This window comes from Anser cygnoides, chromosome 5 (genome assembly GCF_040182565.1).
Source record: "Anser cygnoides isolate HZ-2024a breed goose chromosome 5, Taihu_goose_T2T_genome, whole genome shotgun sequence".
Taxonomy (NCBI): domain Eukaryota; kingdom Metazoa; phylum Chordata; class Aves; order Anseriformes; family Anatidae; genus Anser; species Anser cygnoides.
The window spans coordinates 1,087,551-1,114,987 of NC_089877.1; the positions used below are offsets into that span (position 1 = coordinate 1,087,551).

Sequence of the window (27,437 nt, forward strand, 5' to 3'; positions counted from 1 at the left end):
GCTCTCATCACCAAGGGGAGCTGCACTGACACAACACAGCTCCCTTGCGGACACCCCTTTGGCTTGCTTGTAGCATTGGTGACAGGTTTGTAGTGAAAGCCCAATTTTCAATGAAGGGTTTGGACTTCATCTAGAAAATGCACAGGCATGTCTTGATTAGCAGCTTCAGAAATCCATGTTTTAAAACTATGGAGAGACAGCAAATGCTTTGGTCTAACTTAACAAATGAAATTAAATAACTCAGAACAAGTTTTGCATTGCTGGAGTGAAGCAAAGAGTTTGCATTTCCCTGTGGAAACTGCCTCCTGTTCCCAGTGGCTTTGTTGGGGGGATGGGGGGAGATAATATTGCTAAAATGTCCTATCAGAAAAAAAAATATTTGGTAGCTTTAGTGTCTTTGTTTTTTTCGAATGCTTGCAACTTCTAAAGCCTCTTCATAGTAAAATATAAGTCATAGGTTGTCCTTCCAATGTATTGGTCAAAGATGTAGCTCCTTTTTCAGCCTGATACAATAGCGCAGTGACAGGGTTCTCCAAGTCCAAATATCATGGATTAAAGCCAGTGTCTGTTCTGCTGTGCTAGGTCCCACCCATTCCTTTATGTTCTCTTTGCTCAGATTTAAACTCAGTTTAGTTGCCTCGTTTATTGTAGAGCAAAGTTTTACTTCAGTGGTAGTATTTATCTGCCTACAAGTAGAACTTCAGATTTTTGTCACATACATCTCCAGTGGATCAAAGAAATATGTTTAATTCTTCCTGTGTACTGTGATTCAACAGTGATGAGATTTAAGACTGACATTGAAAATGGCTGTTATTAAGGTGAGTGGAGATTCATGATTCGGTGCTGTCTCGAGCCAGACTGCTTGAATCTCAGAAGCCTTGCGTTCTGTGTGGCGTTCTGCTGGCTAGTGGGTAACGTGCCCAGCTCACAGTCAGCACTAAGCTGTACGTTAAAGGGAGACAAGGGCAGCATAGAAGTAGACCAGACTAACGGCGTGTCCAGCTGCATCTCAAAAACTCTTCTTCAACACTCTTTGCTACTCTGCCAGGCTCAGAAACGGCTGGGTAGGTGAGGGTCCTGCCCTCCTGGCTGGCGGCCTCTGTCGCGGAGCTGGGGGCAGCAGCAGGGGCCGTGTCCAGGCTCATGCCAGGCTGAGCACGGGGCTGTGGCTGACAGTCGCCACCAGCTTAGTCCCTCGTGCAGCCACGAGCGAGGAGGGAAGTGTGAGGCTGACTGAGTCAGTGCCGCTTCCTGCAGCACCTGTTTTTCTCAGCTCCTGCCAAGAGATTATTAACCTGGGCTGATCCCACTGCAATGTGAACTCTGAATCACAGCTTTGAGGGGAATGCATCTTCACATATTTTTCTGGATTAAGGAACACATTCCAATTGTCATCTCTGTTAAAGGGTAGTTCATGTCAGCTCTGCCAAAATGCATGATAGGCTTACCTGCCCTTACAGTGGTTTGGTTTCATTTTCTAGCATATGTCCCATAAAGAAACTAGAGCACTTCAGCTGTAGATAAACAGAGGCATACACTTAGATGCTATAAAATCTGGCACCTGCAAAACTCAGGTTTCTCACAGCATGGTTAAAAATATTGGGGCTAGGATTGAAATGCGCTGTTGCAAAAGGCTCTGTCAGGGTTTGCTGAGATACTCTCCGCAGTACTGCTGGGTACAAGTTTGGTAGCTGGTTTGTATCTGCACATCGTGCTCCGACCCCATAGGCGAACATGAGATGGAATTTTCTTAAGTGCGTGACCATTTCTTGGGAAGTTTAGCTGTAGTGTAATTACTAATTAATCATTATAAACAGCATTCAGACTTTGGGTTCATGTTAGATTTTAAGTATAGGCTACAGTCCTCCATTCCTGATGCTTTGGAGTCATATTTCATACCTATTTAAATGGTTAGCTTCTGTATGCTTTAGCTAGTATTAAAGAAAAGGTGTAAAGATTTTCCGGAATTGTTGATGGTCCTTGAAAGGGAGGTTGGCAGATCTTACCCTTGCAAACTTCTGTACATTTTATTTTCATAATACAGAATTTAAAGGAACAAAGTAAGTAAGGAAATGGATTAGCTGTGCTGAAATACATCTTCATATACTCAAAATAACGTTGAAAGTCCTGTGAAAAATACTATTTTCATTTAATGAAAGTGTTTGGATCTTAATTCTTAAACTGTAAAATCTGAACACTTCCAGCCATGAGCAAGTCTTGCAGTTGTTTTGCCTTATTCAATAGACCTTTGGCTGACTTCTCATCTTAAAGATGCATGTCTTATTGCAGCATATTTTAAGCTTGGCAGGAAACAGTATTGCAGTACATTCTCTCTGCACCAAACTTCTGTTTTATCAGATACAAGCTCTTTCCCTCAAATGGTGTGGGGGGAAACTTATGTTCCTTAGCTGAGAGTATATTTCTTATTCTTTGCATTGTGCTAATACTCATTCTAGGCCATTTTTAGCACCAATGTAAAATGAAGATGATCTGTTACAGGTTTTTTGTTCTGATTTATGTTCTTCCTCTTATCAGTCACTGAAACACAAAGCTGAAATATGTCAAGTTAGATGCTTGCTTTTTGGACTAGTCCTGCGTGGTGATTTTTTGTTTTTGTTGGTTTTTTTGGTCACTACTTTAAAGCAACTTAAAAATAGAATATTCTGCTCAACTTGCTTGTTCATACTTGTAAAAATTTCTTCTTAGCTAGGGCCTTATTCTTACCTCTTCATGTTCTTGAATGCTACAGCATTCCTAGCAATCATGTTTAAGGTCTTTTGGTAAATGGTGGGATTCACAGGCTGCAGACAAGTGGAACATTGAGGATCCTGTGGGAAATGATTACTTGTCTTTGCCTGTCAGATCTTGTAGCTGCCTGCATTTCTGTCTCGGTTGCCCAGTACCTGAGGTTTTGGGAAAGTTCCTCTCAGTTAAGCTTATGCCCCATAAATATGGAACATTGTCATGCCTGTGCTTGAAAGGCACATAGGGAAGGAAGTGATTTAGGAATTCTGGTGGGGTACAAAGACGCAGATGTGTCTGTGCTCTGCTGATAGGAAATCTCATTTAAGAGTACAAAGGAATATGTAAAGAGTACAAAGTACATATGTAAAATTCAGCAATAGCTTTTGCAAAATGCTATTAATTTTTTTCGTAGTTTCTGAGAGTACTGAACCTTGAGACTGAGAGGTTTTATTGATAGGTTTAATAATTAATTACAAAATAGAATCAGTATCTTAACATAGGGGATGTAACATAACTTTTTCAGTCTTAAAACAAAAAATAAAACAAACAAAAAACACTTTAAACCATTAAATTAAAATCTGCTAGTTTAAAGCAAATGTCCTGCTTGTTACTGACAGTGCTGTAGGTCTTAGCTTTAACAATATAGTTTGTATGTTTGCTGTATTAGTTGTGGTCACTTATTATTGCTCCTTCAAAGAGTAACTGAAAATTTAAAAAAGAATGCACAGAGATAAACTCCTGGCTGGTAAAATTTTGGCTGGTGTGTCTTGATGTATTAACTAGTTAAAGACTGATCTACTTTAAAAAGGGCAAGTTGCAAAGGGAGGAAAAAAGCTAACTCAATACTAAAAGCCTGTGCTCTGAGAAATGTTTTCCAAACCAGGTTTTATTGAAAAAAATGACCCCTAACTTTTGGTTTCATCGTTTGATTAGAGCACTTAATTTAACAATAAGAACCAAGATTAAATATTCATTTGTATTTGAATAACCTGTTCTGGAAGGGATTTTTGTGATTGCAGGTTTGCAGGTAGTCTCATCGGATCAAGCAGCATCTCTTTGTAGATCATGGAGCAACAACCAGCTAATTCTTGCTGTTGTCGTAATGTTCCAGACCATTGTTTATGTTTGCAAATGTCAATATGAGTACAGCAAAGAAAGAAAATGGATGTGAATAATATTAATCTTCACAATTTACACTCTATGTACATGTTCTGGATGCCTTTAAAATTTAAATGTACAATGTTTCTGAAATTTTGAAATGCTGAACATTTTTCTTCTGTTTTCAGCACCTCATCTCGTGTTGCTAAAGGAATAGACTGTACAAAAATGAGCCTCCAGGGGGCAAGTGGTGGACATGAGAGATCAAGGGACAGACGCAGATCAAGTGACAGGTCTCGTGACTCATCCCATGAAAGAACAGAATCTCAGCTCACTCCATGCATCAGGAATGTTACTTCACCAACAAGACAGTACCATTCTGGTGTGTTCAGATCTATAACATTTCAGGATTAACGTTTTTTAAGCTTAATTACCATTTTGTTAAAGAAATACAATAAAAAGCATTATTTTTGTTGATGCCACAACATTCAGATTTCTTAGATGTGCCGTGGGCTGGCAGTACCCTTTTTTTGCTAGAACATCATGTAGGAATACATAACAGTTATGACTGTATTTAATTTGAATCACAAGAATGATCTGATCTAGTTTTCCTAAGAGGAGAATAGACTAAATTTCTGGTTTATTTGGTAGGGTTTGACTACACAGAAATAGAGGTGTTTTTTTTAATTAAATGACAAAACCTAATATGTTTCTTTAAGCTATAGCACTGAACAAAAACTGCAATGCATAGCTCCAATATTATGTTGATTTGCTTTTTCAATATTAGAATGCAAAAGTTTTCTTGTCAGGAGTTTGGGGAGACAAGGTGGTTTGATGTGAACTTTGTGAGGTTCAGCAATGCCAACTGCAAGATCCTACTAGCTGGATTGGGGTGATCCCTAATATCAGTACAGTATGGGTAATTAATTGGTTGAGAGCAGCCCTCTGGAGAAGTTCTTGGGAATACAGGTGGTAAAAAATTGGATGTGAGCTGGCAGTGTGCGCTTGCAGCTCAGAAAACTGATTGTATCCTGAGCTGCCTAAAGATAAGCATGGCTAGCAGGTCGAGGGGTTTCTCCCCTTCTACTCTGCCCTTGTGAAGCCCCACGTGGAGTCCTGCATTCAGCTCTGGGGCTGCAAGCACAAGAAACATGTGGAGCTGTTAGAGTGGGTCCAGAGGGTCCAGCTGGAATTGTCTAGCCTGGAGAAGAGAAGGCTCCAGGGAGACCTTATTTGCAACATTTTAATACATAAAGGGGGGTTAAAAGAAATACAGGGGGAGACTTTTTACCAAGGTCCATACTGACAGGACAAGATGGTAATGACTTGAAGTTGGAAGAGGGTAGATTTAGATTGAATGTAAGGAAGAATACATACATACATATATAATTATATATAATTTATGAGGGTGGTGAGACAGTAAAATAAATTTCCCAGAGAAGTTTCAGATAGCTCATTGTTGGAAGAGTTTATGGTCAGGTTCGGTGGGGCTTTGGGCAACCTGATCAAGTGAAAGATGTCCCTACCTGTGGCAGGAGGGCTGGACTTTAAATGATCTTCAGAGGTCCCTTCCAACCCAAACCATTCTGTGATCACCAAATAGTAGAAACTTTGCGTTCTCATATGTAGACAGTAGCTATTTTTGATGGCTTCTTTAACTAGAATAGCTTTAACTGAGTTTTTATCAGTTTGGCATGTTATGTCCCTGGAAACATACAAGCTGCATAGAGCTTATGTGAAGTTATAATTTTTGGTTTTTGTTTTTCTCCCTCCACCTTTTTCCCTCTTAAGATCGAGAAAAGGATCACAGTTCATCTCGACCAAGCAGCCCTCGTCCTCAAAAGACTTCGCCTAATGGTTCCACTGTTAGCATGGGGAACAGCAGCAGAAACAGTAGCCAGTCAAGTTCAGATGGGAGCTGCAAGGCTGGTGGAGAAATGGTGTTTGTATATGAAAATGGAAAAGAAGGAGCTCGGAATGTAAGAACTTCTGAACGAGTAACACTCATAGTGGACAACACCAGATTTGTTGTGGATCCTTCTATTTTCACTGCACAGCCTAATACAATGTTGGGCAGGTTTGTATCTTTTTTTCCCTCTCCTTAATCTCTAACTGTAGGTGAGAGTCATTTTGTAGGTGTGTTTTTGAAAGGTACTAAAACTATTTAAATGGCAGTTGAACTCATTGCTCCAGCTGATCTTCTAACACTTGATATTATAAGTTTGTAAAGGTCTTTAAGTGAGAAAAGAGATGAAAGTTCTCTGCTTGGCAGAGATGTCAGTGGATGTCTATTACCTAGAGACATCATAAGTAAATTAACATTTCATATGAGAATGGTATTCATTTCCTTCTGTCTTTCTGGGCATCACTTCTGTATCGAGTCTGCCTCATGCTATCTGTTTTTAAACCTAGTTGTTTCATAAAACAAAGTCATGAACATTTAATCTTTTTCAAAAGCAGCAAGGAGGAAAACTTGAAGGTGTTTTTTGTCTTAATGGGCTTATGTGCACAGCATTCAAACTCAACATATTTATCTTCTGAAATGCTTTTTGGAAAGGGGAATGTCAAATGGGTATTGTCAGTATAACATGTCAGAGTCTTAGCAAAGAGAACTAATGTTTAAAATGGTCAGTAGTTGAATGAAAGTCCACGTATTTGTGTCTAATATTTCCTATAGAATCTATAATGAGCTACTTATTTAACATGTTTACATGGGAAAAGATTCTATACTTTACTTGCTTGGATACTGACTGTTTTCACATTATCCAGATGTAGAGATCAATGCTTACAAACTTGCAGCAAGAAGGACTTGTTCTGCCTGTGTTGCTTTGGATTTGGCTTTTTCATTTAAAAACAGAAAAGCAAGTGTTTTGGACGTTTCTCAGTCCAAAAGGATATAATCATATTTTAATTATGTATATATGAATTAATATATATATGAATTATATATATTATATAATATATATATACTATACATATATTATGTATATATGAATTAGTATATATATATATATGAATTATGTATATATGAATCTATTTGTCAAGGCACAGGTTGTATATACAATGAACCAACTTCATGCTTTGTTTAAATGACCCCTATGTGGGATAAATGGTACCTTGTTCCCCATTTTGTGGAAAGTTGAGGGAAGAGTTACAGAGAGACAAAAAAGCTGTTAGAATCATAGAATATCCCGAGTTGGAAGGGACCCATAAGGATCATCAAGTCCAACTCCTGATTCTGTATAAACAGTAAAGGGAAATAAATCAAAGCAATCATTAAATAAATTATGTAAGGCGTTTGCATACTTACGTTTTGTGTGTGTGTATATATATCCATACATATATATATATCACACACACACACACAAAAACTATACAGACTAACAAACGGGTGGTGTATCAGCATGTGTTGAAACAGTCTTTCTTTTCATGTCCAGCTTTGGAGTAAGTGGTGCTGGCTAATGCAGTAGATTTTTCTTGTGCGTGTGTTGATGTGTTATTCTCCCTTGGGGACTGGTTCAAGGAACAAGCTTATTTTATCTTCTGCTGATTCAAAAGTAGGTTAATAAAAATGTGGGAATAGTGTTCTAAAATGCAAGTTATTTATAAACCCACTCTTCCCCAGTGTCGGTTCACAGGACACTGAGCAGGAATTGCTTAACTAGAGTACTCTAGGAGGTAAAAGTAACTAAATAAGAATATATTCTTTGCCTCAAGCCTGTATCCTGTTACAGACCACTGTTTTCGTAAATGTTTCTTGGCTTCAAAAGTGGTCAGAAAATGCATGTCAAATCATTAAGTGAAAAAAGTGAATTTGTTCTATTTGTTCATCTTCTATCAGAATGTTATTTTTAATTTTGGAGTTAACTAAATATCTTAAATTAAACTGTAGTGAGTTGCATGTGCTTGAATGCTTGGTTCTGTTTCTTAAACTACTCAGGTGTTTTTGAATAGAATTCCACAACAAAGTCTGGTCTACTGCAACACCCACCACAAATGGACAAAAAGGCTTTTTTGGGGTTCCTCCCACAGCCTCTGGAACTGTCAGGAAATGGCTTGCTTTGACTACTCTTTTGATCAAATGATATTGGCAAGTTAATGTTAGAGAAAGCTAGTCCTTCCAGAGTTCCACTGAGCTTTCTATTTTCTAGTAGTCTTGCTAATTATAAACCAAACTGTATGTACGTAAATAGGCTGGTTTTATTCCTTGCTTTTTGAGTGCAGTTTCTGATGTTTGACTTCATAAATTCACAAAAAAAAAAGCATAGCAAGGACATAGTAACATAACTAACTGCTTATTTTTGAGCAGGATGTTTGGATCAGGCAGAGAACATAACTTCACACGTCCTAATGAAAAAGGAGAGTATGAAGTTGCTGAAGGAATTGGGTCTACCGTGTTTCGTGCTATTCTGGTGAGTTTTTACGGAGTAAAAAAAGGCAGGTACTAAAAGTATTGTTAGGGCAAGCACTGTAAGTATTAAGAAATGTAAGTTCTTTATTTAGCCTTACTTATGTATCTGGACTTATTGGATGGAACAAACACTGTTTTTCTGTATTGTTCTCAAGAGGGGGAAGTTGTTTGACATGAAAACACTCTTAGGTTTTCTAGATAACGTGCATGTGAAAGCCAGGGTGAATACATAAAACCAACTAAAAAAAATACAGACTGCCAGAAATCTATTTACCTTCTATGCATCTAGTTCACCTAGTTCAGATATATTCTATTCATCCCGTGTGCTAAAATTAGTTAAAATACACTACTGAAAGTTAACTTACTGCAGGCCACAGGAGAAAAGCAAACTTCAGTCTCAGAAGAAAATGTGCCCTTACATATTTCATGTCTACATAAAGAAGTAAAGATGCTATACTGCTTTGTCAGTGGAAGTGAAATAGCAAAAGCTGAGTGAAGTGTATATATAAAAAGCATCATACATGCACCAAAATGATTTCTATTAATAGTTTTTGCTTAAACAATTGTTTTAACCAGAGCTTACTGCTCTGAAAGCAGCTATCTGAGTAACTTGAAGAATTTGAGGACAATAATATTCATTAAATTGTATGTTTCTTTTTACAGGGTTTTATTGTGGAGAAATAATTTGATTTTTGAGGCTGAAATGTATTTGTCAGTAGATGTTTAAGTGATTTGTGCTTGTTTGTTTGCTGCATTACCTCAGGATTACTACAAGACTGGAGTGATACGCTGTCCTGATGGGATATCTATTCCTGAATTGAGAGAAGCATGTGACTATCTCTGTATCTCTTTTGAGTATAGTACCATTAAATGCAGAGATCTCAGTAAGTATGGAACTTTTAAAAATGACTTACATTGTATAAACTAATATAAGCAAATACATGGAGGGATTAATTCTGAATTGTATCCTTTAGTGAAGTAAGGAACATGTCTGATACTACATGAGCAAGATACATCCTATTCTCTCTCTTACATAATATGGCTCTAAAGATGATGGATGTGCAGTTTGTGAAGAATAATGGTTTAGATATTGAATTATCTGATATTTGGATATTTTTCTGCTATGGTGGGCAGTGTGGAAGTCTAACAAGTTTAAACTTTTGTGATTCATTTGCAGTACAAATACAGTAATGTTAAGTAGTATCTTTTTGCAGAAGAGAGAGAGGATAAGTTATTCACCTCCTTGCTTATGAGAATTAAGCTGCGTTGCTAGCAAAAGTACAGCTTTGCTGGTGATGTAAGGCTCATCTGAGCGTGTAGCAACTGTCCAGCTTGTTTCTTCCTGAACACAGGCAAAGCTTTGGCTGATGTTTAAAATGAACTGGCCTGTCTTTGATTCCTGGGATCTCGTGTTTGTGCAGTGCCCAGTGACACATGCAAGCTCACAGTGCGTTGGCTGCTGAGTCACATTCAGTGCACCTTGTCCTTAGCAGAAGGATTTCACAGGCGATAGTAGGAGGATTTTGAGAGGCATTAGTTTTAAGCTAATTCTTATGAAAAGTGGGTTGCATGTGCTACTCCTTCACAACTGGCTGAAATAGTGTTTCCTTTTAGGAAGCCCAAGAGGAGACTTGCATACAATTACCAAATGTTTAGTGGTAGTAAAAACATTAAGGAGATCTACTTGAAGTCATGCCACTGTCTACCCAACAGAATGTTAATATCTGCAGGACAATCCTATCAGTTTGAACTTCTGGTGTGGGTTCTGGTAAAAATTTGAAAAAGTTCTGATCTTACACAAACTAATAAACTAACAGTGTCTTTACAGATGTCTGCAGTAAATAACACAAACAGAACTGCCGTGTTTCTTGCTCCTGCCTTCATTTCTTTACCAAACTTTAAAATGTCTGCTTTTTAAAATTTTGTTCCAGGTGCTCTCATGCATGAATTGTCAAATGATGGTGCTCGCAAACAATTTGAGTTTTATCTAGAGGAAATGATTCTCCCATTAATGGTAGCCAGTGCCCAAAGTGGTGAGAGGGAGTGCCACATTGTTGTGCTGACAGATGATGATGTTGTTGACTGGGATGAAGAATATCCTCCACAAATGGGAGAGGAGTATTCACAAAGTAAGTTTATTTTCATTGTTTCCACCAAGCCATCTCTATGGTAGAGGTAGTAGTCAGTGTGCTCATTCAACTTATTTATACATAAGCACTGTTAGCAAAGTGTTTACAAAATCCTTAATGCTTCACAAAAGCTTTGCTTTGGCAGTTCTGCTTACTATTTTCCTTTGTTCAAGCATATGTTGCGTGTTATGTTCAATTAAAAAGAGGAGATAACTTTTAATACCGGTCAATGAGGTGGGGAGGAATTACTTTTTCAGAAAGTGCTCAGAAAGATGGATAGGAGTCATGTTTATTGTGTGAGAGTAACTGGGGGGGGGGGGGGGGTGTCAATATTTTGAAGTGTAAGAATTTCATCTATAGATGAGTTAAAGCACTGAACAGTGGTCTTCCCTGGATGTATGGTGTCCTTGCTGCTGGAAATCTCTTCAATGTGAAAACTCAGAATTCAGAGTTTTGAGGGGAATGTAGGAGCTTGAAGTACCCTTTGTACTCTAATAGCATAAAATCTTTCTAGAAGTCTCTTTAAGCTGTATGGCTTTTTTTTAAAAAAAGCTAACATTTTTGGAGGATGCTAACCTACAGCCCTACCTAAAATGTGCGGCCCACCTAAAATGTCTGCATGAATTCCATCTTAAGGGGGTGGGGAAAGAAGTCCTTTTCTGTAGAGGGGCCTGGGAGTATACAGAGTATATAATGTGGTTGATGAATTGTCTTATTATATTCCTGAATCCAGCAAAAAACTAAGTGTATGAGACAGGATAAATTGATAGGGGAAAAAACCCAAAACACAAAACCAACAAGTTTCACAGTGCCTTTGGCTACTTTTATCTGATTTCTGTTTTGGATATTTTAAGGAGTTTTTAAGTCTCTCCCCCTCATTCTGAAATAGAATTACATGAGTAGAGCAGGACAATGAAATCTTGCTGTTTGTAGGATTAGAAATATAAACTTTTAATACAATTATTCCTAATTAAAATATATTTTTAGTTATTTACAGCACAAAGTTGTATCGATTCTTCAAATACATTGAAAATAGAGATGTGGCCAAATCTGTTTTGAAGGAAAGAGGACTCAAGAAGATCCGATTGGGCATTGAAGGTACGAAAAGTATTGCTTACAACTAACTCTTTGGAAAGCAGGTCTGTTGTACTTGCCTGCTTTATGATCATCTGTACAGTTAAAGAAATAGTGACTCATCTTTCATATTGAGGCTAGATGATAAAATGGCTGGGAGAGTGGTACCCAAGAAACAACTGGTCCAGCTGGAAAACCTGATTACAGGCTCATCACTAGTCTGCAATATTTTATATAGCTGCTAGACTGCTTACTGAGTAACTTAGGTGGTTTCTCCTGTCTTACAGCTGCATTTAATGCCTTTTCCCTTTATTTTTCATGCAGAATCTTCTCTGTTCTTACTGTACTTTGAGTCATGGTGCATTTTTACAGCTTCGTTCTGTTCTTGGCCTGGTGCTTTTTTCAGGGCTTGAAATGAAAAAATTAAATTGTAGGTAGATGTTTTCAGGAAATACAAACCTATCAAACGGATCACTAAGATGCAAGGAAATATTAATCTGAAATAAAAGTCCTGTAAATTGAGGATGCTGATCTGTAAAGTCTCAGCTTTGGCCTTGCAAAAAACAATTACAGTTAGTTGTCTTAGATTTTTATCATGAATATAACAACTGGGTTGCTCTGTATTTCATTTTCTTTCTGATTGTTGGCCCAAATGTTTAAAAATCCAGTCTTTGTAATTTGCAGGATTTTTAGCATTCACTTACCAAGTTGTCATGGTTACATTTGTAACTTGCCAACCAAAAGCAAATGCTTTAACAGCTTGCAATCTTCAAAAATAAGTTCAACTGAACGAAGTGCAAGCCTTCAGACTGACATGCCATTAAACTAAACAAGAACTGTTTTTGTCTGTAACACTGGCTAACACCAGATTATTTCTGCTGGCATTTTTTGTTTTAGACAAAGAGCAACTATTGAACTAAACTGTAATGCTAGTACCCCACAGTAATATGCAATGAACTAAATTGTAATGCTAGTACCCCACAGTAATATGCAACTTCCTAGTAATGAAAATCATTGCTTAGGGCAGAGGGGAAAGATGACTTGAACATAGCATAACCAGAATTGATAATTGGTTTAAAACTATGTATTTTCTGAACTGGGGGAGCTGGGCAGAATGTGAGATGAAAGTGCTAAGACTCTGCTTGGGAACTTAAACCACAGATCAGAGCAACACTGCTCTCTACTTTTGAGGTCCAGTTTCTTGCTTTCCAGGTTAGTGTATTAAAAATAGCCTGACACTTTTGGTCCAAGGAAAAAGCAACTGGCTTTGCCTGTAAAATTTGGAGAGTTGTCTTGTGACAACATCCACATTATCAATAGCGTTAGTCTCTTTCGTTACAATTTCTGTGGTATTTTAGCATCTGTCTCTATGTTGTCCCTGCTTAGATAACATTAAGAACACCACAATTGAATGTTTCCATTCAGGATGCTGATAGTAACAACTACTAATTTTCATTATGTTTCCACATGTTGCTTTTTGTGTGTGTGAAGGAAAACCCTGAACTAGACAGTACAGGAAATGTTAACTTATGCTGTACTCTGTATCTTAGGTTACCCTACATACAAAGAGAAAGTGAAAAAGCGACCAGGCGGAAGGCCAGAGGTGATTTACAACTATGTCCAAAGGCCATTTATTCGGATGTCATGGGAGAAGGAAGAAGGAAAGAGTCGGCATGTTGACTTTCAGTGCGTGAAAAGCAAATCTATCACAAATTTAGCAGCAGCGGCAGCAGATATACCCCAGGACCAGCTTGTGGTAATGCATCCTACCCCCCAAGTAGATGAGTTGGATATTCTGCCTATTCATCCTTTACCTAATAACAGTGAGATGGATACTGAGGGACAAAACCCCCTCCTCTGACCTAGACTGTTATGAAAACAAAAGCATGCTACTTTAAAGTGACTCTGTACTCAATTCATATTACACTGCAATTCCAGTTTTCTCCATTGTTTAACAGCGTTTAGGATATTGCAGTATGGACCTTTTAAAAGTCCAAGGGGAGTATCTGATTGTTTTTGAAAGAGTACAGATTAAAACATCCTGGGGTTACAGTTACATACATGTGTTTGTTTACCAGTAGGTTTGTGACATTGGTTATTTGTACGCTGGACTGTCCTCACTCTTAAGCCCATCAAAAACAATGGGATGCTGATGGCTAGTGTACTTCAGTATTGTTACACAGGGGTTAGTATGCAGAATTGGAATTGATAGTAGCACTTTACAAATGGTTGATAAATGGAATTTCAAGCCATTTTTTATAAACATATTGCACAATACTAACAGTGCTTCTATCAAAATTATTAATTGTAAATAGTTTTGCTCTGAATAGATTGACCCTTTTAAAGTTATTGTATATGGTTATATATGGTTGAGCACAAGACTACTTACCAGTGGGTTTTTGGATTGAGGACATGATTCAATTACCCATGTAACATCTTGTTAAAGTTCTTCAGTGAATTTTTTCACTTGTTTGCAGCGTGAGCCATGTTCAAAAGTTGTGAACGATAGGGGCTTTATCTTAAATTTTGCCTTACCTTAATATATGTTCACAAATATTTATTTACTAAATTTTTCATAAGTGTCATGAAATAGGAAAATGCAAATAGTTCATTCTTCATTTATTGATGATTGTAAACAAGTTTTTCATGCAAATAAAATTTCCATTATTTTAATGAGTTTGAATTATCTGTGAATTAGATTAAGTATACAGATGAGTTTTGAAAGTTGCTTTTCTATTCCTCAGGGTGGTTGGAGATCACAATATTAACCACCTCAGTGAAAAACAGGTATTACCTAAAATTAAAGAGAACTCTGTTGCACTGTCAGACTGTCTTAACTCACCTTATTCTTTTAATTTTTTCTCTTAGTTGAAATAGTAATTGATGAGTAATAGCTTCTCTATAAAATTTATCAGTGACAGAATGCTTTAAGTGCATGTAAGGCATTGTTTTTCTTACCTTTTCCTCCAAAGCTAAAGAATTGATAAATAGGCAACTGCTGCTGCATGCATTTTCAGCAGGGTTTTATCAAATTTATTTATCAAAGTAAATGCTCCATCTTAGAACAAGGGAAACATTTATTTCAAAAATATTTAACTGTCTAGTACATTACACTTCAACAATATTTATAGTAAAGGATTCTTACAAGAATGAATAAACAGCTTTATGGTACAATTAGTATAAGAAATATCCACATGGGGACTGTTTTGCAGTGTAAAAACACACCATACATCTGAAATGGTCATTTGCATATAAAAGCTACCACTGATGCCAGTGAGTTGCACAGTGATTTAAAAAAAAAAATCAAACAACAAAATCCAAAATATACAGGTATTGCAAGCTATACACAGCTAACCAAACCAACACAGAACACTGTAGCGGGTTACTCCACTTTGTCTGAAGTTACACGTGGTAGAATAATGAATTGCATTCTCTTATGGCTTTTATGAAATTCATACATAAAAGCTTCTCAATCCAACAAGCTTCACAGACTGTAGAACTCCACCAATAAATGCACTTTGATATTTGGATGTTGAAGCGAGGTGCACCATTTACAAGGGCCATGGCAAATCACTGAAATCCACAGGGCCACCAAGACCTGCATCTGCTTCAAGAAGGCTCATGATTACTGCCATTGCTGCTTCATCATTGCTAGGGCTGCTGGAGCCTTGATCATTGTCAAGCATGTCAATGCCTATATGAGAGTTCTCCCCTGTAAACATAAATGCAGTAAGTTGTCAAAAGTTGTTTTATTGTGTGCACTTGCTGTGGTCACTTGTCATATGACTTGAAGTACAATATCTGAACAGGCTTAACTATCTGGGGAGGATTAACATGTTTGATATCCAGCTTACCAGAGTTTCAGGGATACAAGTGACACCTGCATGTCAGAGCACAAAGGTTAGGTCACGTCTTAGATATGACCAGACCAGGACCGTGAGCCTTCCTTCTCATCTCCAGTTATGAGAAAGTATTCACAAAAATCAGGTCAGGCATTCAGCTAATTCATACCACTTCAGCAAGAGAAGAAAGGTATCCAAATGCCACTTCAAAAATGGTAATACAAAGTAAGCTAGCAAAGCAGAGTGCCAGGATACTCCTTGTAGCTACCCCCTTAAGGTGAACAGAGTGGTAGGGTAGGTACTGCAGCTGGTAAAAACAGGCCATTTCTAATAGCCATCATCTTATCTGTGTGTTTAGCTGATATTGAGGTGCATTTGTGTATGACTTCACTTACCAAGAATAGAGGCGTTGTCAGAATATGGGTAACCAGAGCTGTCTTGGATTTGCCCAGATAGTAACCCGGCTGAAGAAATGTCTGGAGTGCCACCATTCAGGATCTTGGAAGAGAAGAGAGAAACCATAAAACAGCATAAAATGTTGCATTAAGTCTCAACTGTTTTATATTAGGATTTTTAATATAGGAAGGATGGACTTCCTGAAAAAAAACAAACACCTAAAGGCTAATCAGACTAATTGTAAACTAGGAACTACCTTCCTCTGTATTATGCACATCAAACTTATCAGATAGTAGATCTGTTCCTTTCTGGTGGGGATAAGTCAGCACTACATGCTAAACTTCTGAAAATAACTTCTTAAAAACTGCTAGAAAAAGTCCTGAAAGGATGTTTGGGCATCATCATTGTAAATATTATATCTACAAGTAAGAGTAATCACAGCTAACTACAGAATGTTTTTGAATTTACAAATACAGTGCATGTAAAGTATTGCCAGTTAAGATCCTCAGTTTTAGGAGTACAATCCTCCTAGGTAGAGGGAGACTGCATGGGCTGAGTATTGTTCCTGGCTTTTAAGTCTTAATTTTTTTGGTACAGAGCAGCACAGCACTACCATGTACATCAAAGCTCAACACCAGGCAGAAGCAGAAGTGCCTTCTCTGGGATTTTTAAACAAATAGCAAAGGAATAGCTGAACCTGAACCATAGTTTTGAACTGCTCGGATACGCATACACTAGAAAGGGAGTATTTCTGAGCTCCCTTTTGAGGGCAGCATCAGCTGGAACTTATGTTCTTCATAAGAAACTTAGTATTCTAAGGAGAAATATTGAGGGAGTATACTATTAGAAATATCCACCTATCTGTGTGTATTTTCCTTTATTCCATTATGTTGTAGTAGCCTGTTATATATGTAGGTGGTGACTTATTCTTGGGCAGAAGGAGCATGAATGACTGTTCCTAGAATTACAACTCAATTTGTTCCAACTTTAAGTTTTATTTTCAAGAACAAGGCCAGAAATTGAAATATTTAGTGTCAATTATATGTTCCAGTCAAGCAATTCTTATGTATAGTCATTGCAATTTCTGGGAAAAAAGTTAAATCTGAGGCAGTGTGTGAATGCACAGAATAAAGATTTGGATAAGTGCTCTTCCTGCCTTGAATATGACATCTATAAGTAGCAATTTACTAGATGACTTAAATGCAGCCAGTACAAGTGCTTTGGAGTTTAAGTGTTAGTAATGGTATTTGAACGCTACTTAAGCAATCTTAGAAGAAGGCATAATACATAGAATTGATTTAAAAATAAAATGTCTGTGCACAGTGAAGTATCTAATTGTCATATTTTGTGCTACACCAGTATAGTATAACTTGTAATTCATTTGAGCATCATTAAGTGCTCAAATGATAGCAATTCCAGTGTTCACCAGTATGTGGTGTGAAAGAGTGGAGGATCAAGAGACATGAAGAGAGCTTTTCCCTACAGCTGTTTTTAAAAAAAAAAATATGTAAGGAGCAGGGGGATTTCCAAAGCTGTCAGTGCTTAAGAACTACTGGTCTCTGCGCTTTACAGACTACTGTAACAGGATTTTCCCCCCGCCCTCCCCAAGAATACCTTGACCTGTTGTTAAACTTTTTCAGCCAAGCAGTTAAAAGTTCAACACCATGATTCTATATCACAATCTCAATTTGGGTGTCACTACAAGACTGTAAAGATTGTCCTTACCTTCTTGCTTCCTGGGGAGGATGTATCAGGCGGTGGTGTGCTGGTAATGTTCAGTGGACTTGAACCACAGCTAGACGGTGATGATCCTCTTATCCTATTGTATGGGTAACACAGGGAATGAATCTACCAAGGGCTTTGAGACTTAGGTGCCAGAGACTTGGAGTTTCAAATGCCAATCTTAATATCAGGCATACAGTGTTTAAAAGCATGCACTTTATTTTTACAGTTTCCTCAATTTTCAACATTATTCAAATCAGCAGCAGTAAATTTTCATTTGCAGCTAGATAAAGTCTGTGGATAAGTGTCCCGGCTTGCCCAGTCTACAAACTTAAGCTCTTTCTCATGCTACCCTCCTTCTCCCTTACTTGTTCCTGTACAGCCTTCACAGAGATGGAACAAGGAAAAGGTCTTGGATACTGAGGAAAACCTCATTTTTTGCGTATTACACTTCAGTTTCTATCAGCTAAGAATGTGAGCTCAGTTCCACTCCCCTAGACTCGTTAAATGGGCTACTGCTACACAAGTATGCTGGACATGTGAAACAGTTAATATATGTATATATTTTTTATTAATAACATATTCATTATAGAACCGACAAATTCACAGACTAAATGGAGGTGGGATAGTTACAAAGAAAAGCAACTGGACATGGGAATTTTATCCTTGGCGGAGTTCCCCTGGGAAAGCTGAACAGCTTTGGAAATAGTTAACAGCTGCCAAAGAAGGACTAGAACTAACCTGGGGTCTTGAAATAAAATGAAAACTGCCTCAGATATTCTGAATAGGTAGCTGTAGATGTCTACTTATACAATGCAATTGTATCATTATGTATTTAGTTTGAAGAAAAACCTCCTTACTTCCTTTTAAAGAACAATGCTGATTTTCTTCTTACTTCATACCATTTTCTCTCACCTGTGAATCTCCATGATCTCTTCAGCAATCATCCTCCCTATTTTTCCTGCCCCAGCTCTTGTTCCACCTGGAATGCCAGGGACAGTAGGATGGGTCCTTTTTGGGCCACCTGAAACAAGTAGGTTTCTAAAGTGAGATAAACGCTTGCACCCGTATTCCAAATAGCATTGTTATTAGGCATGCAAAGGTCCCACAGCTTGTCAGAACTACCTAAGCTTTATTTACTTTTAATTCCAACAACTGTTGAGTATCCTTAAATATATGGAAAGCTCTGACTTTGATTGAGCTATGCTGTCTCTCTTAGACATCTAGGTACACCTATTCTGACTGATCCGAATCTGGTTGTTTCAAGCACCTGGTAGTACCTCTTGTCCAGACATAGTAAAGAATAGCTCATCATAGCTGCTTTATTCTGTAGCTGAATAGGCTCATCTCCAGCCGTGTTTATTTTTTGCTTTGTGTGAAGAACTTAACACCACAGACAATACGGAATAAATCTGAGTCACCTGATGAACACAAATCAAGCCTCTGTAGGTAACTGCAAGTATCTAAGAAGGGGGAAAAAAGTGAGGTCTGAACAGTTAGAAGTCCATTGTTTCTTTACACTTGCACAAAACTGAAGAGGTAGACAGGGAGGAGCCTGATCTATTCCAAGGCATAGTAAAGAAAAGATGCCATTCTGAAAGGGGAAGAAAGCCATGTAGTATTGTTTATGCATAACAGATAATTGTCACCTTTTAGAAATTTATACTTAACAACAGCAACCTTCAGTGTCTTTTTAAAGCTCTGACCCATCAGGAGGCAAGAAGGTTCGCCTAAAAGCTCATCAAATCCTTAGCAGAACCGGAACCACTTGAAATTAAGCTTTACTCAATCAACTTTATTTTTCTGGGGACAAGAACTGTCAGTATAACAACACTGCGTGTCTGGTTTCATCTCAAAGGCAATATTGTGGCAAGAATTGAGTTTAGAACAGTTTATTTTATATTTTTTCCATTCTCAAAAGGCCTGGACACTATATTACTGCCATAACTCCCAATTTGATTACTAGCCCTCATACCAACATAGCAGCCTCTCTTCCTACCACACTGCTAACTGCTCTGTGCTTTGCTATCCTTCCTCCTCCATAGTTCACTTACTAAACCTCATTTTTCAGAAGGGAGATAACTGAAAAACCCAAGTCTCCTGAAGTTTTGCACTGTTTTGCTAAGCATTTGTATACAACTTATGAAGTAATTCCAGACAAGCACAATATCCTTGTTCTATGGCTGTAAGTGCATAGCTGATAAAAGTAGTATCTAGTAAGCAAGGTCTCTAAAAGCCATGGTTCCCAGCTCTGGAAAGTATAAGTACTATCATCATCTTTCCTCCCCAGTCCTTCATTCATGGGCTGTAATCGCATCCTCCTACTCTTCCTCAATTCAATCCTGCTCCAGTAACACTTGGTTATTAAATCAAGCTCCGTTCCACATTATGTCACACACCACCTGTTATAAAAGACATTTTAGTGATCTTCAGCAATGGTAGCAATCCCATGACAATTACTAGATGTCAGTCTTCATGTCTTGACAAAAAGTCAAACAAAGGGGAGGTGGGAGGTTATAAGCTGAACAGTTAAACTATGTTTATGATCCACAGCCACACTGAGTGGTCATGGGCATTGACCACAGAACTAGAAGGCAAACATTTGTCCTTTAAATCGCTCCTTCAGCCCTAGACTTATTTCTTGTATCTGGCTCATCCACTTCTCTTTGATCAGCTATAGACAAAGTTGGTATTTAAGTTCAACAGGACACGAACTGCATTAGCACTTCTTTTCCCTAAACCATATTATTCTTTAAGCTACTAGTAAAATTCTAAGTGCAAGACTTCAAGAAATCTGTGTTGCTAACTAGGCATGACTACTGGACTGCAAGGAAATGATTGGCAATTACCTTCTCCAGCCTGAAGCACACTGTCCATGCTATGTGGAGAAGCTGCAAGCTGTGGAAAGGCTGCATCTCCACTATCAAGTACGCTGGTGCTGTGGATTTCAAGAATTAGAAGAATCAGTGCTAAAAAGCCCTGTGGAACAGTCACTCTGCCAGTGTGTCAAAATGGAATGCTTCAGGGTTTAAGTAGCTCGTGAGTCACTGTCACCTCTGTGAAAGAAGCACTGTGACTGGCACCAAGGCTAGATAAACAACAGAAATAAAACACTATGTTACAACTCAAAAGTATGCAATGCAGAACCCAAACAGCAACTTTCTTAAGACAAATTTCTCTGAAAGTTAATTCCACTGTGAAGGCACTGCAGCTGTACAAAACCCTCGGGGGGGGGAAGTGGAGGGGAGTTCCTACCGAAGCAAAGAAATGCATCTCCCTTAAGTCCCTACAAAGATGGGCACCCCTGGTTTTCCCAAAGAAAATACTTTTATCTCTTCCAGCTTTAATAAGCACTATTTAGCCTATCTTGCAATTATTAAACTAATTTCCCTCCCCTCACATATGCAGCTCTGGGTGTTACTTGGAGAAGACACCTATTGTCATACAGAACACGTGCATGTATATATGTGAAATCTCACCTGAAAACAGTGCAAAACAATCAGTAGTTACATAAATCTACTTAGTGAGAAATACTTACGAAACAACTGTATTTGTTGAGACGATGTATTCTACTTCTTTGGTCCAAGGGTTCATGAAACTGAACCAGCGACTCCTCAATGTAATAAAAGACCCATCTTTTACTTTAAACTTATAGCAGTTAGTTGTAATTTTTTCTCTTGTCTGCAAAACTAAAACCAGACAGAAAGTGAGTAACTGTGTGGAAGAGGCAGCATGATTATATGAGCAATGTCACAGAAAACTCAATTCAGTTAATTCCTCCCTCTCATCCCTGGAGAAAAATGTTATTTCTGTAGTCAACCCCCTTACCCAATGTGAGCCTCAAATATTCACAAATAAATCCGTGGAAGTCTAAGACATTTGGCACATACTGAACAATGTTCTCAACTAAAGCATTTATAAAGATACCCAAATCTTTTACAGTTTGCATAGTTCTCTTAAATCAAAACTATTCACATTATTTTTACAAAATTTCTTTACTGAATTATTCATAATCGTACCTTGTCTATGACATTCTGCAAGATGTCCTATATCGTCTTGATGAAAATATTCATAACACGAAGTACCTAGAAGTTCCTGGGGTAAGTAAGCCAGAATGGCTGTTGCCCTTGGGAATGAGAAGGGAAAGGAGGTGGGGGAGGGAAGGAAGGTAAAGAAAAAAAAAGGAAAAAATATATATGTATATATTTTCAAGTTGAAGTATTAATGATAGCTTACTGAAACACATTCTGAAGATGGGAAAGGTACAAGTAATGCTGAAAGTTATTTTAGTGTAACAGGTGTTTCAGAAGTATTTTCTCCCCTAGTTACAATCCTTAATAGTTGGACAAAAAACAAACAACAAAAAAGCATCAAACAACAAACCATTAACCAGGCCCATACGAAAAGGTTAACAAATAGAATTTTCCTAAAGAAGCAGTAAGAGACCTACTATGCATCTGGTTTAAATCAAACAGGAGCATGAAGCAAATACAACTATTTTTTCTTTCATCAAAAGCAGACAGAAATCCAACTTGTTTTCTTCCTCATCAGAAAATTGTACAGCTAAACACACCTGCAGTACAGGAAAGTCTTGGACTCTTGATCTGACTCTCTGGTAGCATTCCAGGAGCTGTTGGCATGGATGGAGAACATCTCAAGAAACTACTGAGCCCTAGTAATTTCAGAACCTGACTTCAAGAAAGATACAGTTGAAGCAGGCGCTCCAGAGGCCAGCAACAAGAATGTCTAGAAACTACCACCTGAGGAAAGATTGAACTTAAACTCCCTTCCTACCCTCACAAGAAAGACATTTCATTACACTTGTGCCTCCCATCTAAAACGAACATTATATCTGTTCTTTTTTTTGTTCTAATCTGTTCACCAAGTTATAATGGGTTTAAACTGCAACAAAAAGGATTCAGATTTAGCATTCAGATGGAAAACAATTAAATAGAGTACACATGTCTGAATCCAAGTTGTCAACATTTTCTGAGTCATTATTTTGGAAAGACTTCAATATCCATCAGGAGAATATGTTTGATCTTTCAAAAACAGAGTTCATAAACTACCATACCTTGGCATGACAGCTTGGCACACTTTCTGAGCAACAGAAAGGCTATGAGTACTTTCAAAAGCTCCCACAGTGACCACCAGCTATAAGTACTGCTGCAGAAGGGCTGGTATTTCAAAAAGCTTGCTACCAAATTAAAAACAATAGAGAGAAAAAAAAAAAAAACAGCCACCCCAACCAGACAGACACCATTAACAAAGATTCTACTTACTGTACTTTTTCTCAAGACAATCAGCTCTATTTCCTCTCAAAGTCCACTAAAAATCAGCAGAGACCAGACACACCCCAGAAACAAATTCCAGCAGGCAGATTCTGGCAGAGTTTGGAGCCTGGGTTTTTTTTACATTGTAAGTAATTGGGCCTAAGCCACAGACTCAGTTAAACAGTCTCAGCTGGGCAGTCTCAACCCATCTTGGCAAGGAAGTGAAACAAAAACACTCCCCCGCAAACAACCCAACCCCTCCCCATTACCATCCTTCAACCACCCCTTTTCCCTTGGGAATGCCAGTTATTTTGAAGAAAGGTTCAGGTCATGTCTCTTTACTAGGTAAGAAAATTCAAGCAATTTCTTTTTCAAAGATAAAAATTAGCCTTAATAAATAAATAGATAATAAAATTGATGTTTAAAAGAAGATATCACACTGGTCCGAGTTCTCAAACCTTTTCCAAAAGTAAAGCTTATGGAAAGCTTTCTTTCTTAAAAATACGTAAGATCATATACAGAAGTATTAATTCAGCAGAGCATGTCCAAGTAGATAAATGTATATACTATCAAAGCCTAATGCAGCCTGTGCAATAACTTACCCATGTAGCATTTGCAAAAGATTGCAAACAACAAAATGCTGTAATTACAAAGTCCAGTTAAAAAATAGGACAGCATATTCTTCTGAAGATTACATATATACACATATCCCTAATGAACAGGCAGAAATGATACTTGGATTATTCTGCCTAGTAAACCATAGTTTTGGAGCTTTTGTTATTTAATCAGTAGAACCTAATAAATACACAGTAGTAGCTTTGAGCTGGGTCTCAAAGGCCAAAATAATTTGCAGTTGGGATTTAGTAAAAAGCTGAAAAGAACTTTTTTTTCAATAATACTTACACTTCTCTAAATATCACACTATCGGCAAATCAGTATTAGAATGATGTTTTGTGGAAGTTATTCCAAGTATTCTTACCTCTGATCTACAAAAACAAACTTTCCATCTATCGCATGTCGAGAAACATATTCTGTAGGTTTCACCCTGATCTCACCGTTGACCGGCTGTGGTACTACATGAGGATGCAGCCGTCCAATTGCAACAAGACAGCTTAAATTACAACCCTCATTATCTGGTTCATTATCTTCATCTAGTCCCATTTTTGTTGGTGGCCAGCTTTTTAAATAACCTGTACTATGGATAGTGCAAAAGCTTTTGCGGTCCACTGTAAGAAGAAGAAAAAAAACAAAACACAGTTAGGCCATAGATACTGTTTTTGGAGAACTCATCTCTCAGTTCTGCTAAAATACACTTCCTCTCTTACCCAGGATATTTGTGATACTGCTCACTAAGGGCTTTTTCAGCACTCCTGTTTCAATGCAGCTCATTTGAGATAAATCCATGTACAAGTTATCTCTACAAAATCATTGTTTATACTGAAACATCACATCGTTCAGACCAACATCTCTTTTGATCATCTTTAAGTAGAAATTGCATCACATCTTATTTCAGCAAAGGATGCTAATATAATGTTAATAAAGGATTGTTTGAAGAAATTATTATATTAATAAATACAACACCTTTGTCAACTTAACATGAATCTCCTACAAAAAAAAATTGGCTGGCAGAAAATGCACTGTTTGAGTGTACAGAGGATAAGTTGTGCATGGAGGTGAAGACTAAGATTCACAATGACAAGTAATACAGCCAGTATCTGAAAGAACTGATATTCCTCAGCACTGAGCAGGCCTTATAACTGTAAGAAAGGAGACTTTCACAGAAGAAATCCTTGTGCCTAACTGCATAAAGTGATTTACTCAGGGAATAGCAGTGAAGTATGATACAAGTTTAACTAATACAAAATGCATTCTCTGAAGTACTCAAAAGAAGAAACTTTCAAACATGGACAAAATATATACTCCAATATATCTGGAAGAATACACTGCAGAGGAAAAAATATCCAAACCTTAGATAACATTATGACCGAATACTTATGGTGTAGAAATACTATGTTTCTGGTACTCAGAATGCACTAAACCCAGAAATGAACTCATAATAAACTCATTTTATAAGTTGGATATCCATCCAGATATTACTTGTCAAATATGGAGCAGAAAAACAGTATGGGTAACAGCTTCTCTTTACTGGAGACATGGGCTAGAAGGTTAAGCGTGAATGTGGTATGATTGGCTTCTGAAGATGCAATAACCACACCAGAACCATCAGCACAAACTGCCAGCAACAATTTCAAGAGAGCAGAGGGGAGAATTTGGCTCTATATGTTAAATCAATGTGTTAAACAGGAAAAAATGGAAACAGTATGGAGAGAGAAAAGTAACAGACCAATACTAGTTCACATAACATCTTATGAAGAAACATTGACGCTGCTCAATAACTATAAAAACCTTAACCACTGCAAGTGAACAGTTATATACAAAAAAGCCTGACTGCCACTATATTTGATAATAAAATTCATAATCGTTACCTTTCTTCTTTGAACAGGTTGAAGGAAAATCCTTGTCTTCTACTTTCACTGAAGGTCTATTGCACTTCATCCTACAAAAGAAGGACCGTCTTGCTCCAGAACATAGTCTTGATGGCCCAGGTGTTATATCGGTTTTAACTGGGAGTCCAGCTGTAGCAAACAGAGGAAGTGAGGAAGCCTTCTTTGGTGGTAAAAAGTTAACTGAACAAATGATTACATCATACAACTAAACTGCATGATGTTTTAACTTTGTGAGGACTTGCGCAAAGTCCCAACCATTATACCCTCATTCAGAAGCTGAAGTGCTGTTTTGGAGATTTTCATTTATATGAACATGCACAGGATACTAACTGGCTCAACTGACCACATAGAATTTCTGATTACATTTTCTACCATGAGAGCACTGATGCAAGCTTGAGAACACAGGCTTCTAAATGTGAAGATTAGAAATAGATTGTAAAAGTCCACACGAGTTTTGCAATAAACATGATTTCTTAAAACATTAATGAACAGATTAAAATTAGAGAGAGATTATTTACCCATAACTAGAGCAGTACTTCATACATATAGTAGCTAGATAAACCTGTGACCCTTCAGACTGGAAGACTTTTTTTTTTTAAATCACAAAACACACCCAAAGAGCCTATATGCATGTATAGAACAGAACAGACAAAGTGACATTCCAGGACCCTCTCAACTGCAGTGTCTCTAGACAGCACATTTTTACATTGTTCTGACAATGAAGCATAGCCAGCAGGTCTATGGAGGTGATTCTCCCCCTCTGCTCTGCTCTTGGGAGACCCCACTTGGAGTGCTGTGTTCAGCTCTGGAGGCCCTGACACATGAAGGACATGGAGCTGTTGGAGTGGATCCAGAGGAGGGCCACAAGGATGATCAGAGGGCTGGAGCACCTCCCCTATGAAAACAGTCCGAGAGACATGGAATTGTTTAGCCTGAAGAAAAAAAGGCTCCGGGGACACTTTATAGAGGCCCACCAGTACTCAAAGAGGGCCTACAAGAAAGCTGGAGAGAGACTTTTGACAATGTAGTGATAGGACGAGGGGGAATGGTTTTAGACTAAAAAGGGAGATTTAGATTAAATGTTAAGAAGGAATTCTTCACCCAGAGGGCGGTGAGGCACTGGAACAGGCTGCCCAAAGGAGCTGTAGATGCCCCATCCCTGGAAGCATTCAAGGCCAGGTCAGATGGGGCTTTGAATAACCTGGTCTGGTAGGAGGTGTCCCTGCCCATGGCAGGGGGTTGAGACTGGATGGCCTTTAAGGTTCCTTCCAACCCAAACCCTTCTATGATTCTGTGATGGAAGGGGGAAAAGGTAGCAGTGACACACACAGGGACTGCAAATCCCCAAGACCTCCAATTATGTATAAGAAATCTTTCTGTCCTCAAAGAAAGAAGTTCATATGAATATGCCCTAACGATAAGCCCTGACCTTTATCGTATACTTGCAGGAGATTCTCACGTTCTTTTCTGTGGAAAAGAACTGTAGAAACATGGTACAAAAAATGCATGTCAAATCTGGAAGCCATCAACAGAGTGCTGGTACAACCAGAGTGGTAGGAAGATGCTTGGCATGCATCAGAAGCATGGGATATCAGCAAGGCCACTGATGCAGCTAGAGCTCCAGGGGAGAGTTCTCCGGGATCTGGTAGAGGATTTAAATCACATAGCAACTTTTTTCACAGCTTGCTAACTACTTCAACCACTTCTGCATGGGGATATATATAAATGAGCAGCTATAAATGTACAAAACCTTCTAGGACCCTGTAAACTTTTAACGTAAGGAAGAAAACGGTGATGCCAATGTTTTAATGTTGAGTGCCTCTGTTAAAACTAGAATTGCAGGAGGTCACCTCAAGGAGGTGCTGCAGACTGCCCTTCACACTCTAAACTGCCATTCAGTGGATAAAGTACAAGTTGTGCCCAAGTCACTTATGCCAACTTAAAAAATAAAAAAATACTAGTACTCTTAAGAATATCTGTTCTCGAAAACTTATCAGTTGGTCTATCAGAGCAGATGAGAAGACTGTAATTTGTGGTATTTATTTTTGCCCTAACTTTGTCAGAGGCATGCAGAAAAGGGGATAGAACTGGATGAGCATGTTTCATGACTAGACAAAACCATGAGCTAGAAAAACTTCAGCTGAGCCAGACAAAGCCTCTAGGCTCACTGCCCTGGAATGACCTTTCTTGGCTCCAGTTTCCAAAGTTGTTCTGGTGGCTTCTTTGCAACAGAGTCCTAC

The 27,437-nt window shown here is 38.1% G+C and overlaps 2 protein-coding genes across 12 annotated transcripts in view; one reads left to right on the forward strand and one right to left on the reverse strand.

The window, feature by feature from the left end:
• BTBD10 (BTB domain containing 10) overlaps positions 1-14,130 on the forward strand; it is a 30,293-nt gene extending 16,163 nt beyond the window's left edge. For all 4 annotated transcript variants that reach the window (XM_048070068.2, XM_048070064.2, XM_048070065.2 and 1 more), the window contains 7 exons: positions 4,032-4,225; positions 5,635-5,920; positions 8,153-8,255; positions 9,018-9,138; positions 10,186-10,383; positions 11,371-11,481; positions 13,008-14,130. In XM_048070068.2, the coding sequence (XP_047926025.2) occupies positions 4,072-4,225; positions 5,635-5,920; positions 8,153-8,255; positions 9,018-9,138; positions 10,186-10,383; positions 11,371-11,481; positions 13,008-13,318 (1,284 nt within the window). In that variant the 5' untranslated portion in view covers positions 4,032-4,071 and the 3' untranslated portion in view covers positions 13,319-14,130. The remainder of the gene's footprint in view (positions 1-4,031; positions 4,226-5,634; positions 5,921-8,152; positions 8,256-9,017; positions 9,139-10,185; positions 10,384-11,370; positions 11,482-13,007) is intronic.
• Positions 14,131-14,516: 386 nt separating this feature from the next.
• BMAL1 (basic helix-loop-helix ARNT like 1) overlaps positions 14,517-27,437 on the reverse strand; it is a 49,009-nt gene continuing 36,088 nt past the window's right edge. For all 8 annotated transcript variants that reach the window (XM_066997599.1, XM_048070063.2, XM_066997600.1 and 5 more), the window contains 9 exons: positions 25,177-25,326; positions 23,670-23,916; positions 21,437-21,543; positions 20,956-21,106; positions 20,267-20,355; positions 18,333-18,441; positions 17,421-17,514; positions 15,695-15,797; positions 14,517-15,169 (listed from right to left, as the gene is read on the reverse strand). In XM_066997599.1, the coding sequence (XP_066853700.1) occupies positions 15,009-15,169; positions 15,695-15,797; positions 17,421-17,514; positions 18,333-18,441; positions 20,267-20,355; positions 20,956-21,106; positions 21,437-21,543; positions 23,670-23,916; positions 25,177-25,326 (1,211 nt within the window). In that variant the 3' untranslated portion in view covers positions 14,517-15,008. The remainder of the gene's footprint in view (positions 15,170-15,694; positions 15,798-17,420; positions 17,515-18,332; positions 18,442-20,266; positions 20,356-20,955; positions 21,107-21,436; positions 21,544-23,669; positions 23,917-25,176; positions 25,327-27,437) is intronic.